Source organism: Triturus cristatus, chromosome 3_2, assembly GCF_964204655.1.
Source record: "Triturus cristatus chromosome 3_2, aTriCri1.1, whole genome shotgun sequence".
Classification (NCBI taxonomy): Eukaryota; Metazoa; Chordata; class Amphibia; order Caudata; family Salamandridae; genus Triturus; species Triturus cristatus.
Window position 1 is genome coordinate 276,715,566 of NC_140584.1, and position 14,789 is coordinate 276,730,354.

Here is a 14,789-nt window from a genome sequence, read left to right on the forward strand (position 1 = left end):
TAGCCTGAATGAAGAACACATTGGGGGTACTTTATTCTGCATAATACACCAGAACGTTATTTAATTCTACCACTCCTCTTTGCCTTATTTGAAGGTATTTGCGAAACATTGTAATTGTTAATTATAAGAAGTATTTAAGATTCAATGTCAGTTACCGGCAAAAGACACGCCTCATCTTAGAGCAGAAACTAGGGGCCAGATTGACTAACGGCTTGCGTTGCCCTTGGGTCATACAAGGCGACGCAAGACAATGCAAGCCCTTAAGTGGGATTTATGAAGTCACATAAATCTACCTGGCATGGACCAGTAAATCCAAGGTAGCACAAGGCAGCGCACTTTACTGCCTTGTATTACCTTGCAGCAGGGTACAATTCATGGGTGGAGTGTATGTGTCCCCAGATTTGCATCACTCAGCATTGTAGCATTCTTAGATGTGCAAAGACTTGTAAGCCTGGGAATGTGTCAAAATGGTACGCCTCCCAGACCCAGGTATAACGAGGAGAAAAAGCTTTATGTCTCCTCATTACTTACTCTTTCCATGTGTGCTGTGTTCTGCAGCACACACAGAAAGAGGATTATACCTCTAAGGATTGTTTTTGTGCAGGAAGGTGTCCCTTCCTGCCCAAAACAATCCTGCTAACAATGCAGGCACCCTTGCACCACAACGCAAAGGTGCCTGCTTTGGGTCTAGGCAGCACACAGTGTACCAGCGCTGGCTATCAAATATGCTTATTTACACAGATATGGCACATTTCTGAGGTCACCCTTTTATGCATCACAGCAAGTTGCCTTGCTGCGCTGCATTGCAGGAAATGTTGGTAAATCTGCCCTTAAGCATTTATCTGAAAGAATCTGCAAATGCAGAGTTTTTGAGATTTCTTTCCACTATTTGGTAGGATCAAAACATACATGACTTCACAGACTTAGTGAAGCGTCTACCTCACCTAAGGAAGGAATCTTTTAATATGTACTCTCTTATCTAGTCTCTGCTGAACCGGTTTCTTAAACTGATTGACATGTGAGTATGACTGGCTTGCAATTCCAGAAAGTGGGAATGTAACAGTCTTGTCTGATGGGCCAGTGAATTTGGCCAGGAGCGGCCTGTGCAGGTAAGACCGGTTGAGCGGGGTGGGGCGGATTCGACAGACGACGAGGGGAAATCAAATAGATAATTTTCCCTCATCGTCCTCTGTCGAATCCCCCCTCCACACTACCCCACTGCTCTTACCACAGGCTGCTCATGAATTTGGCCCAGACCCCCCGGTTTTCCAGAGGGACTGTCCTAAGGAAGTCTATCCTCACATACCAGTCCTTTTAAGTAAAAGGGTCAAAGCTCAGCAGGTGAGAGCAATGGACAGGAGCAGTGTAGTACACTTTTCTGAATCTTTTGGTGAGCAATAGTAGGTCTTCAAAATTAAGCCCCAAAGGTGCTTACGAGTATACCTATCCACCTGCATGGTCCTTCCAATTTAGAAAATGGTACATCAAAGAAAAATACATTGTATGAACACACTGAGTTGATTTATTAAACACTGAGTGGAGAATAGAAGGTGCACCCCTTTTAAGAGGCACAAAATGCACTTAAAATCCATTGGGTTTTTCCAAACTAAGACCCCTGTGATAAGAAAAGAAACATACATGAAGAAAGAAAGGAAGCAACTGTTTGTTATGGAAAATTTTGTGTATGCATTGTGGCTTGGGTGGGGAAGTGCTTGTTCTAAGTGCCAACTAATCAAAGCAAACCCTTTCTGTAACATGGCTCACCCAAGATCACAGAAATGAGTAATGATGGCCATTGTGTAACATTAGGGGGTCCCAGTCTTAAGGCACCCTTTAGAACTGTCCCCAGTGGTCTCTCTGGATGTGACTAAGAACGGAGGTCCAGAGTGACGTAGCAATGCATCCACCCCCCTTTGATCTTCTGACGGCGCCATTTGGTAACAAATGGAGCAAGATTCGCTACCTCAATATTGCAGCTTCCTCCCCCTGTGGACCATTCTACAAACCTGGTTACATAGCCCGACCTTATCCGCATCTTTTTAAAGTATTAGCGCCTTCAAATAGATCAATGTGTCTCATCAAAATCAACTTATTAACAGCTTTATCCTTGACCTTGCACTAAGGATCGATGCTCACAAAATTAAAGAACACAAACCCATTACACTGAGTTCAGAGGTCATGAGATGTAATTTCCTGTAATGTCACTGGGGAGAGATGTAACTTCTGCTACCCATAATTTTTGAAGGAAAAATACTATTGTCGGTGCCTCTCCTATTCTGTGTCTGAGGGAAGCTTGCACTGCTCCTGCCTCTTTTGTATAAGGAGAGAGGCGAGGGAATATTTTACTACTGTGTACTACTGCACCGTGTGGAATTGTGCTGACTGTAGGTGCTTGCACCGGTTCTCCAGCTGCTGAACCTCTTCTGAGTATGCAGGCCCTTTATTACTTTGAGTATTTACTAAGTATGTTATATGTGTGAGGAAAACGTGCACTTCTATTGTGTTGTAACTGTTCTGTCTGTGCTCTAGGGCTGTTTCTGCGCTGGGAACGTGCATGGTTGGTCGATGTGCTGTGCCTACTGTGTAAGAGGAAGGGACACTTGCACCGCTGCTGTTTGTGCTGCACCTGTTATGTATGCGCAGTACTATTGTTTGTGTACTCGCGGTGCCCCAACAGTCGTACCTAAGGGATGCTTGAACTCAGGGCTTTAAGTGGGATGAAAAAACTGGGGGATCTCTCAAAGGGGTGTGGCCAATGTAATTAGGGCGTGGCTGAAAACCATGTAAACTAAAAATCTGGGCTTAGCATAGTGTGCCACCCGACTTGTATTTTGCTGTTTCTGTCATTGCATCCAGATATATGATACAACAAGTAACAGCATACCTATAAAAAGTCAGGACTATTGGCTTTGTCAATGGTTGTTAGTTGCTCAAGATAAATAATCAGCAACTATGGCTTGTATATAATATTGAAAAAGCTTCCCCTTAAAGCCCTGGTGACACCACGACAATTTTGCTGCTCCTGAGTTTCAAAAAGAGAAAAGAAATCCGGAGAGAAAATGACTCTCTTCAAAGAATTTCCCTTTCTCTACAACGCTCACCTGGCAGGACGTCATGCAGCAACTTTTCCACTAGTGAGAAGTGAGCAGTGTGAGCACGCGCACATCCATGTGCCATCACTGTAGTCCGGAATAAAACAGACCGCTTGTGCCAGGGCACAAAACAGAGCCCGATAGAGACCCGTTTCGAGGCCCCCTTTAAAAAACTGCAGGTGATCAGACCCGGTGAGTCCCGGTTCACTTAAAGCCCTGATTGCACTGCAGCTGTTTGCACAGTGCCTATCCTGTATGTCTGTGCTGTATATGTTCTATGTATGAAGGAAGCCTGAACTGCTGCCATTGCCTGCCCTTAAATTGTTCTTTTCGTCTGAGGAACGCTTCCCATGCTGCTGCCTGTGTTGCATGCATTCCATATCTAAGGAATGCTGGCACTGCTGCTGTTGCCTCGCTATACCTGTTATATGTGAGAGGGCAGAAAATGCTCCCGGTGTTGCCCATCATGTAAATATTGTATGTGCGAAAGAAGATTCTGAGGGCCTGATTGCGAATTGCTCGACACATTCCGACCCATGTGTAAACTCCTGCTTACTCATGGGGGAGAATTATGAGTGTGGAGGTATTTACCACATCTGATAATTATAGGGTGTGTTAAATAACTCAACATTTGTTAAAGTCCAGCAGGTTAAGCCTGCCAAAATTTAACAGGGGAAAACATACGGTACTTACCATGTCATGCAGATTGTGGTGTGTTAAACACCAAAATCTGAATGTTATTCCCCATGAACTCGTAATAGGTGTTATTTATTGCACCCAATAAATAATCTGCCCAGTTGGTATCATTATTTATCAGGGGGGATAATTTAATCAGGCCCTGGGTTTGCTTTATGTACTAGGCCTACTCAATGTGTGAAGGAAGCTTGCACCAGAATGTATGGGAGGGACATAGCAGTTCTGCTAGCCTGTTCTGTTGCTTTTTGTAAGCAAAGCTAAGATTGCAGATGGACATTCTGAAGCTAGTCTGCGCGTGAGCAGAGATTCCACTGCAGCAGTATATGTTGCACCTGTTCTGTGTGTTGGTGAAGCTTGCACTATAAAAAACTGAATATAGAATAAGAAAAACTAGGGCAGGCGAAGTCAAATTAAAAAAATATGTACAGGGAAGAGAAAGAAGGGAGGCTGAGAGGAATGAAGAAGAGAGGAAAGAAAAAAGCAAAAAAATGGGACAGAAAGACAGAAAAAAGATGTTTGAGAAGAGGCTGAAGGGAAGGAAGGAGGGCTGCAACAAAGGAATATTGGGGTAAGCGAGAAAAGGGGATAGGGAGGTGAGAAAACTAAAGTAATGAGAAAAGGAAAAGTGAAAGTGTGAATAAAAGAGAGCGCGGGGAGCATAAACTTGAATGCGAGAAGGCGAGCAGAGTGAAATACTCACGGGTAATAGGAGTAGGAATAGCGGTTCCTCCTGGCCAGCGTGGAAAGAAAAAAGAGCAGAAGCTGAATCAGCGCCCTTCTTCAGAGGCAGAAGAGCAGAATTGCCCCAAAGTGCTTGACACAAAACTGTCTGTCTGGCCTCTCCTTCCACCTTTTGGCTGCATTATCAATCTACTTCCACATTTTGGAAATTCATCCTGTGCATTGTGTTGTAATTGCATTTATATTGCGCTTATTATCCCTGACTAGGCGTTGAAACGCTTAGTTGTGCATCACTGTACGTCAACAAAGGTGCATACCTTTTATTATCAGCACAACCACCTGTTTAGGCATCTCCAGAAAATCACCCCTTGGGACTGCACTTATTTTCTTCAAAAGACTTTGACCCAGAGCAAGAGAGTGATGCCCAAAACAAAAGCATGAACAGAGGAACAAAAAGACAGGTAAAGAAAGCAAAGATGAAAAAGAACTTGGAAAAGCAAATAAAGGGGCAGGGAATGTCTGGTGGTGGACGAAAGAGGCATGAGGTGGAATCAAGGATACGCTGCCTTGGTAACAAGCACCAACAACCTCCCCGACATTCGATATTACCCACTATGGGCTTGTGAGCAAAACTTTGGGCCTTGGCACTGATTCTTTTACAAACTAAGTACTGTGCCCATAATATACTTATGTGACTCTTGGTGCTTATTCTAAGAGCAACCTCTCACCAAAAATGTGTGCAGTAGCAAAATCCTGAACAGTGGACGGTGCCATGCTTCATAGGCCCAACTGAAAGAACTCTCATTGGTACTCGCAATAGAGTACACAAGACAACATTCTATGCTAGCTTCTCTCACTGCTCATCAAGCCTTCTAAGAAACGACCTGTATTTTGATGGTAATGCTATATTATGATATTCTAATACATGGGATACTTTAATCCCTGTATGAACAGCAGTCTCCAATTTCTTCATAAATCGGCAACTTGTGATGCACCCACTCGCCGATTATAAAGAAAAGATGGCAAAACTGGACTATTATAAGTTATTACAGATGAGTTCTGACATCACAATGCTAGCGGCCAGCAGCCTAGGTGAAAGGCAGGTCAGGTCACAGAGCATAATTGAAGCATCAGCTTAAAGCAACAAAAACAAAATGTTGTTTTTCTTTCTTCTGCTCTATTTTTTTCATCTTACAGTGACCAGCAAAGAGAATATGTTTATTTTTCTAGCTCCTTTGATAGAGAAAAGCAAGAATCTTTCTGCATGTTTCTACACATTATGAGCTACTGCAGCTTTTTCTTTTCAATGACTTGTATTGCATTGTTTATAAAATCAGTTTGCAACAAATATCTAACAGGTTTTTGATGTGTTCAATTTTGCACTACAGGTTTTATTTGTATTCTTCATGTTTACAAACTTGCTCACTCTTCCAAATGCATGCGCAACACACCAAAGTTTTAAGTGGTTTGTGGGAAAGGTGATGGTGTGAGCATATACCATACGGGATAAAGTACCCCCTAACATGCATGATAAGGATATTGCAAGTCACTTCGATGTTCCATAACCTTATAAAGAAACCCTGCCTTCAGCCTCGTTCCTCTATATCCTTACAGAACTCCTCTGTGACTCGTAATATCGTTATAATACACAGAAGGGGTCCTTTATCCCTTATACAATTTGGTCATGTACCTTAAAGAGTGACTCAAGGAAGCAGGAACACCCCCTCGAGACAGGGCAGTTAGTGACTAGTACGGGGAGGGGGGAAAGAAAGGGAGAAAGAAAAAAGAGAGAGAAAAAAATGTAGGTGAGCAGAAATGGGTTCTTGGTGGTATGGTCAAAATGCCCTCTATGGATCACCCAGTGCAATGAAATAATCAAGATCCCTTTGCCTTATAGTGTGTCACAACTCCTGCCTAAAAGGAGGATTGCATAATAACTCTCTATTGGATGATGTTTGGTTATGAGTTTAATTGCAGAATGTGTCTTGCTGGACAATAACAGCTGTTTCTTTAGAATCCAGAAATTACGCTGTTTAATGATATCTGGTTGTGTTGCAGATTCTAAAAAGTAATTTATTTGATGATGGCTGGTTTTGATTAAAGATTCAAAACTTCCCTTTGTTGGATCATGTATCGTTGTGGTTTAAATTCCAGAATACCCCTTTGCTGGAAGTTGTCTGTTTGTACTTTACATTCTAAACGCCCCTTTATTAAATAATGTGTGGTTGAGTGTTTTAGATACAGTGTGTCCCTTTTTCAATGATGTCTGTGTTTTAGATTCCAGGATGTTGTTTTCTTGGATAATGTCTGACTCAGCCGCGGCCCGTGCAGGTAAGAGCGGTGGGGCTTGGTTGGGTGGGATTCGACAGACAACCAGGAGGAAAAATTAAATAAATAATTAGTGTTCCCTCGTCGTCTGTTGAAATCCCCCACCACCCGACCCCACTGCCCCACCGCTCTAACCTGCACGGACGGCGGCTGGCCTGACTAAGTTTTGAAATTTCAGAACTCCCCATCGTTGGTTGAGGTCCAGTTATGGAGATATATCACACCCAACTCTCCAACACGTAGAGAAACGGAGTCGCACCTTATATTATATATAATTCACTGAATGCAGCCATTTTGTGAGTGTATCGTGGTTTGTGTGGTGGGGGAACTGTTCTGTGATTCATGACTTTGACATGTAAAGTTATACTATTATTATTTTTGTGTTGCTTCGTAAACAAAAAAAAGTTAAAAAGTAACGCAGCGCATTTCTTTGCTTTCCGTTACTGTGCGTCTGGGAGGCGTTGTTCCATGGATGAAGGAAGGGCGTTCTTGAGCCTCCACCAATGGATTTAGACACAAACCCATATCTGCAAAGACATGTAGACATTGTTTTACGCCAAAATGTGTTCACTTTCCATTGTAGCTTGAATGTTTCTAAATTCATGTTTGCAAACTATCATTTAAAAAAAAGTCATTCTCAGTGAACTGAAAATGAGGGTACCCAAGCACACGTAAAAATCAAGGTCATAACAGTTAGAATGTACATAAACAAGTAACACAAGTGGATCTTCGTCTCTTTCTTTTAAGTTTCTTCGATTTAATATTCTTTTTCTCAGAATGTATTTCACAGTCTTCAAAGTGGTTCCCAAGCCAACACGTGTTTCGTCGCCTTTAGTAGTTTTTTACATGCGACTTGTTCACGGCTAGGTACAAATTGATATGGTAATTCACATTAGTTTATATGTTATTACAAGATGCAAACATTTGTAAACAACGTAAACAAATGTGCTCCCAGGGTAGGTGTAAGTACTATGGGTAGATTTATCCATAGGTGGTATCACAAGGCTATAGTGTACTATCAAACACCGTGAGGTAAGGTGAGTACTAGCCTTATCATATCAGTTGGTGAACTGATGTACTAAGGTGAAATGCTTCTGCATGTTAAAGAAATGCACTTTTTTTGATTTTTTTAGAGACTTCCACATTTTGTTAACGATTGTTGCAAGAGGTCTTTAAAAAAGAATGTGTTTCTAAAGTTAAGTGGTAGAGGACACCTTTACTTCTTTTTGTTTACTTTAGTTAATAAGCTAGTTTAGTTGGAAATAAAATGCTTGCCCCTTTAGCTAACATCTTTCGGAATATTAGTGCTCCCTCAAATAAACAGCAACTCAGAGCTGGTGTTCACCACGGGCCGCGTGTAAAGATCAGGGGGCTGCATGCGGCGCCCGGGCCGTACTTTGAGTATCATTAAGTTAGAGTATAAGTTGGCTTCAAAATTTAACAAAGTGTATTTCTTCAACACGCTGAGGAATTATTTACTAAAAGTGGGAGTTTTTAAACATAAACTGAGAAACATTCCTACCTCCGCCCGATGACAATTTCTTAAATCAGTGAACTAAGAGGCAAGTAAGTTGACATATACACAGCAGAGGTGGCCTTAATTCTTATTATAGGTGGAGTAACCTTATCGGCTATTTAATCAAACACAAGACAGGTTTTTTTTGTACAACAGAGATCCTGAACTCAAGCATTTGAAGGTGGTCTTATATGTGGCAATGAGCAAAAAAATAATTGTCATGGATCACACAATTTAGCAGGGAATCTGGACGCGACGCCAGAGTTGCCAGTTGCACTCTGTGCCATTCAGCCAGTAGGAGGGTTTCTCTTTCTGCCTTCAAAGACAAATGCTTTGTTATTAATTCTTTGAGGATGAGATTACAGCGTAGGTGAGAGGCACACTCTAACTTTTATTTGGGCACTTTAACATAGCACTCGCCTTACCCAAGGATAGAACAACGCTTTACAACAGAGACTGGCTACTTCACTTTTTAGTTTTTTTCACCACAGAGAGATGTGCCGGTTTTCACAAGATGTCGAGCCAAGACTTTGATTCGAGCCCAGCTGCTTTTGGGCTCGAGGTTCCCAGAGGACCTCGAGCTGTGCCAGAGACAGGCATTAGGCTCGAGCTTTCAGTGGCTCGCTCACCTCTACTGGCATGGGCACAACACATACACGTACCACGAGCCCTCTCTCTCACTGACACATTCGGCACACATTGGCATGGGCACAGCAGGAGTCCAGTTTGTATCACCGTTCACTCCTTTGCTCGCTTCACGATTTCGGTCTACAACCCTTCAACAGATAAGGGGACCGATGGTTGGCCTATTTCCATCCTAATAGCGACTCCTGATGGAGCATATATGTCTCATGAGTCGAATATGAAATTTGGAGCAGAGTTAGGAAGTTGTGGACGCTCTCTTCTGTGGGTTTTGGAAGTGGTGGCATAGACACCGGAAGTGCAAACAGTCATCCTCTGCTGCTCGAGAGTGACTCGCTTTCGATCGCTGTGCTGTGGTGGCCAAGAGCGGCGCGAGGCCGCACAGCGCTTCCCGAGAGTAATCGGGGCCTGAGCATGCAGTGAGCGGCACTGCATGCTGCGGGTAATGGGCCCAGTCTGCGAGATATCCGAGGGGGCGTGGGGCTAATGGATCGTGAAAGGGGAGCAATTACACAGACGCATTCAACATCCTCTTTCCGTTCTTCCTGTTCTCCATAATAACGTCCACGTGCTGCCACAAAGCCATGGCTCTACGTAGCCCTGGGAATAAAGGCCACGTGATGCGCCTCCCTACAGCGTGCCTGGGTGAGTGGCGTGACGCTGGGCGTGTGGTGCAAGCCACGCGCGCCAGGCGGGCTTCTTTCGAATTGTGTGACATGCCCCGTAACGGTTGTGGGAGCAGAACGCCAGCCCCGGGGCATGACGAGTATTGACTTCACACTTCCAGCCCATGTCGAAGTTAGGCTATGCCAATCCACCATTTTTTCCAGACTCCCCTTCCAAGTCTTAGGCTCCTGTCTGCATTTACAATCGTCTGGACTCACTCCACTGCCAGTGCATTGTTTTGAACAACACTGGACATAACCCGTTCCTATCATCTCCACGCTCCCGCCAACTGCAGACTAATCACAACCAGCACAAACTATTGAGGTCCAGCTCGTGGTACTGTACCACCCGCTTGGCACTGCAATGTTGTGCAACGAAAATGTGTGAACTGTTCCCCTCACGGGGAGGCCTAATGTTACATGTATAGTTTCTAATTGTTATTGATATGTTCTGCTTTATTGTAAAGCGCTGTGATGCCTATGAGCCATGTTCGCGCTTTATAAAGTCACAAATCAATAAATAAATATGTTTTAGGCTTCACTGCCAGTGGGGTGTTAGACTTCCCCCAAGTGCAGCCTGAAATGAACTGCAAGGCACATTTTTGACCTGTAAAACCTCAGCATCCAAGGGGGTTGCTAAACACCTGCCTGCTCTCAATATTCTCTAGACATTATTGCTGGTGTAGGGATGGGGGAAAGTTGTTAGACTCCTGTCACACCACAGCATCCTCCACACTTCACTATCAGAGGGGAGATATTGCATGTCACACTGAACTCACCATTCTCTACATTTCACGGACAGTGCATTGTCAAAGGGTTGATGTTCGAATTCTCACTGCACATCGGTGGAGCTAGGCTCCCCAAAAAAGAGCTCTTTCCAAAGGGGAGTATCTCCTCTTTCCCCTCAACATCGACATCATCAGGGAGGACAAGCTCACCCCTGCCGTGGCTCCACTTCTTACCCCTTGCGGATGGCCACGATGATGGCTCCTAGCAGGATGATGAGGACCACGAGACCGCCGGCACAGATACCCAGGATCAGCCCCATCTCCTCCGAGTGCTGTGTGACTTCCATGGCGCGTTTGGTCTCCTTGCAGGCCGCTGAGTGAGACGGGGAATGAGAGAACAGGGGCAGTTAAAACATCAGCCATGGCATGAGCAAGAAATCACAGACACCAACTGTGTTAATGCTTTGGATAGAGGCAGGCAAAATAACAATATGATTGAAGAGGTTTCAGGTGTAATGCTTTTCTAGTCTGTGTGCTACTTTATAATGTCACAGGGCGCCTGCTCCTGCTGTGACCCAGCCTGTACTGAGCCCTGGCTATGGGAAAAGGTAGGTTCGATCACACAGTGGGACTTCCATATCAATTATTACCAATCACTCCCATCGCCAAGCACCACATGCTGAAATAGTACTGTCAATTCCACTGCATGTCAAAAGGTACCAGAACCACTGCTTCCCATCTATCATTGAAAGCCTGGGTGGGAAGTTATTCATGGGACTATTACCATACCACGGGATACTGTTCGTGGCATTGTTCTGTGACTCAGGAAGTGCCCCCTGGTGGTGGTGGTTATGGTGTGGGAAGAGACGCCATCTGGGGGGTGGCCATTTTTGTGTAGATGGCAGTTCTGGTGCCAGATGAGTGTTAGTATGGCACTATCCATACAAAAGCCTTTACCGGTACTTTGCCTTATTGTCAGTGGTGTTGCTCTGTGGCTCAGGAAGTGTCTTCCGTTGGTGAGGTCTGATCCAGTGCCAGTGGAGGGTTAGTGATAGACTCCCCTATAACGGTACATTGGCCTGCTTTCAGTGCTATTGCTTTTTGCTTTAGGCAGTGCTGCCTGGTGATGGCTGTTTTGATGTCTGTTCTTTGGACAATGGAGTTAGTGGTTGGGGCCTCCTGTTGGTTGTTTTGCTCTGTGGTTCAGGAAGTGTCACTGGATGGTTTCTGTTCCAGTGCAGACAGAGATGCCATCTGGCTGTGGCTGGTTTGGTTTGTGTAGGTATGGGTAAAACAATCTATTATGGCACTCCTGTCTATTGTCTGTGGTCTTGCTTATTGATTAGAGCAGTCCCTCTGCAGCAGATGTATGGATGGAACAGCCAAAGAGGCCGTGTGGGCTATGTAGCAGAGGGGTCGTAACCATACTCTCATTTTAACTCATAAGGTAAGAAATATACCTAACCACATACGCTATCAATACTCAGACCTGTATCTTCCTGAACGCCAAACTATGGCTCATCGTTTCACCCGGACAGTCACTCATACTAAGTCTCCCTCACACTGACGTTAGGACACTCACTTCTAAAGTCAATCACAGACCCACATACGACAGTCACTACTCAGACTGAATCTCAGAATGTACACCTCGACTTACTTCATCCTGCGCCAAGCTAATCCACAAAGACTTGCTCCAGCCTTGACTTACTGGCACTCTCTAACATGCGCACTCTAGATGACGGCACACCCCGTCCCATATACACTTGAGCGACCTGACTCATCCCTTTGTCAGTAGACCAATCGGTTGCACACATATATCGACCACAACGTTTCTCCGCTGGCCTTCGGAGCCACTGGTCTGTATGGACTCTCCCCATGTTGCGAAGGTTTGTCCACCTTTGCATCTGGGCTACTATTTCGACTAACCCAAACTCATTCACCCATTCAGTCACTGGAGTTCATCTCACCTTTCCTGGCGATCCGGACACAATTCAGACGGGTCTCCTGGAGAAGAAAAGAAATAAAGAAATCTGAAATCACTATAAACAAATCCTAGTCCAGACAGGGGCATTATTTATTGCATTGGATTGTACAATTACTGTCTGGCACTGGTGTAGTGGTGTTACCAGATGACTACATGTTACAGGAATACAATAATCCCGTCCTGGGCCTTCATTTACCCGTGAAGTGAATACTGGAAGTTGCAAATATCCACCTGAAATAAAGTACCAGATTGCAAAGTTTTGTAACGACAAATCCCAAAACTGGAAGGTGCGCTCAGTGTTTGGAGTCATCTGTTACTATTATCCCTACATTCAGAGACATGGGGCCAGACTGACTAACACATCAACGCCTGACTGAGTGGGTACCGCGACTTTAAGGGGTCTGTAACCAACCTCTTTCACCAGCGGACCGCTCTATGAAGAGTGCAACAACAACTCTCATAGTTCAGCTTGTTAGTGCACCTGCTGCAGACACCAGTTGTTAGCAACCAGGAGTATACAGTTTTGAATCCAGCTGAGCACACATTGCCTGCCTCTTATATAAATTAATAAAACAATCACCCCTTCTGAGTTGATTAATCATGATACCCACACATTTAAGCACCAAAGACACTTCACTATGGCATGGACTACATAATTGGCCGATATTTTTACAATAATACGAGGACAGCTGACATAGCAGTATCACATTACCTGTGACATCAGACGCAGTCGGGAATAGCCTATCACAGAAGAGGTCAGGCATTACAAAAAACATCGGGGTCAACCTGTAGGAAATCAGCGTCGTTGTGCTATGGTGTCTAGAATAGCCTGTTGTAGACACAGAGCAGAGGATCCGCAAGCAAGATCAACAGGTGGCACTAGGTGTGGGCGTAAATAAGGGGGAAACAGGATGATCAGAATTTGATCTGATTTTAGGTACAACACTAGTGGATTTTAGGAGAAAATAACGCTTTTTAGTTGACATGTCTTCTCTTTGTAAGACTTCACTTAGACTGGAACCTGTGGCCTACAGGCTGCACACCGGTCCCGACAGTAGCCCACTAGTCTAGCTCACTATAATGGGAACCTGTTCTAAAAATCTCTGTAGTAGTTTCTGAACTGCCCAACACCTCTATGTATCCTCTATGTATCCTACAGGCCACAGATGAGTTGAGGGTGTGTGCATTTACCTAGATATTACTGACCTGCACACTACACATATGTCCCCAGAGTCACTACATGAACCCAAACGAACTATTTTACAATGGTAGGAACCAATCAACTGCTTGTTAAACAGGACTCAGAGTGAGGTACAGTCGACCCATAAGGGGTCTTGCATATTTCGTTCATGTTTTAAGCTTGAACAGATATGCAATCTGCTTCTCCTGCTACCTTTGTTAACACATTCGCTCTTTTCCTTTTTCTCTTCTTTAGTGTCCCTCCTTCACGTGCTTGTTTGTTTTTGTCTGCAGACCATCCTTCTATCACTTATTTGCACTTTATTATTCTTTCTTTGTTTAGGTTTATTGTCTTTCCTTTCTTCTTTTTTCCCGTACACTTACCTAATCCCTTTATTTTGCATCCTCTTAATTTCTTCATCCCTACACCTTTGAGTGTTTTGTGTTGTGGCACTGCCGAATCACAGGCCTTGGACTTTGAAAAAATCATGACTGGGACTCCTAACTTCACATCGCCCCTAAATTTGTGTGATTTCAATTAGGTTTGGCGAGAGCTAAATTTACATTTGTCCAATCGTAATTTCATCTATGCTTAAATATTTAAGGACATCTTATACTCTTTAAATATTGGAGGACACGTTCAGCTCTCTTTTCATATTCCTCTCAAGTGAACACCCTCTAAATACTTTACCATCTTTAGATGATCAGAACATATTCATTGTCCCCTCTTTATGTCTTGCAAAGAGAAGTTTAGGCAAACAGCAAGCCTTATACATACTGAGTCAAATGGAACAGTCAGCCGACTATGAAAGGGGCCTACATTTTATTGCTTAAAACATTTGTTTCCCACACATTTCTGGCTATTTTATGTCGGTTTAGCCCAGGGCACAAGTCCTAAAAAAACGAAGTGGGAGGACTAACCAAGTTAGGCAGTATGTAAGTGACATCATGGCGTATTACATTGTATGTAGCATCACAGGAAGTGGCATCACAACCCACGACTTCCCAGGAGGTGACATCAGCTCTCAAGACCTCACACATGTTCAGTAGGTCTATCATGAGTACATTAGAGCAGATTACAATATTTAACAGGTTTTGCATTGGGGTTGCGCCAAAAAATTGACGCGACACCAATGCAAAATCGGGGCCTCAACTTATACATTTATTTTTTAAAACCCTGCCACAAAGAAACTGGCTACAAGGAGAAATGTGGCAATAAATCTGTTATGCTTAACTGTTGCAAAGTCTGTATTCTAAAATATCTTATGGGGTTAAGGC

At 43.9% G+C, this 14,789-nt stretch overlaps 1 protein-coding gene across 2 annotated transcripts in view; it reads right to left on the minus strand.

The window, feature by feature from the left end:
- The window catches only part of PTPRU (protein tyrosine phosphatase receptor type U), an 849,745-nt gene that overhangs the window by 222,962 nt on the left and 611,994 nt on the right, over positions 1-14,789 (minus strand). For both annotated transcript variants that reach the window (XM_085647595.1, XM_085647594.1), the window contains exons 13-14: positions 12,316-12,352; positions 10,583-10,721 (exon numbers count right to left, since the gene is read on the minus strand). In XM_085647595.1, the coding sequence (XP_085503721.1) occupies positions 10,583-10,721; positions 12,316-12,352 (176 nt within the window). The remainder of the gene's footprint in view (positions 1-10,582; positions 10,722-12,315; positions 12,353-14,789) is intronic.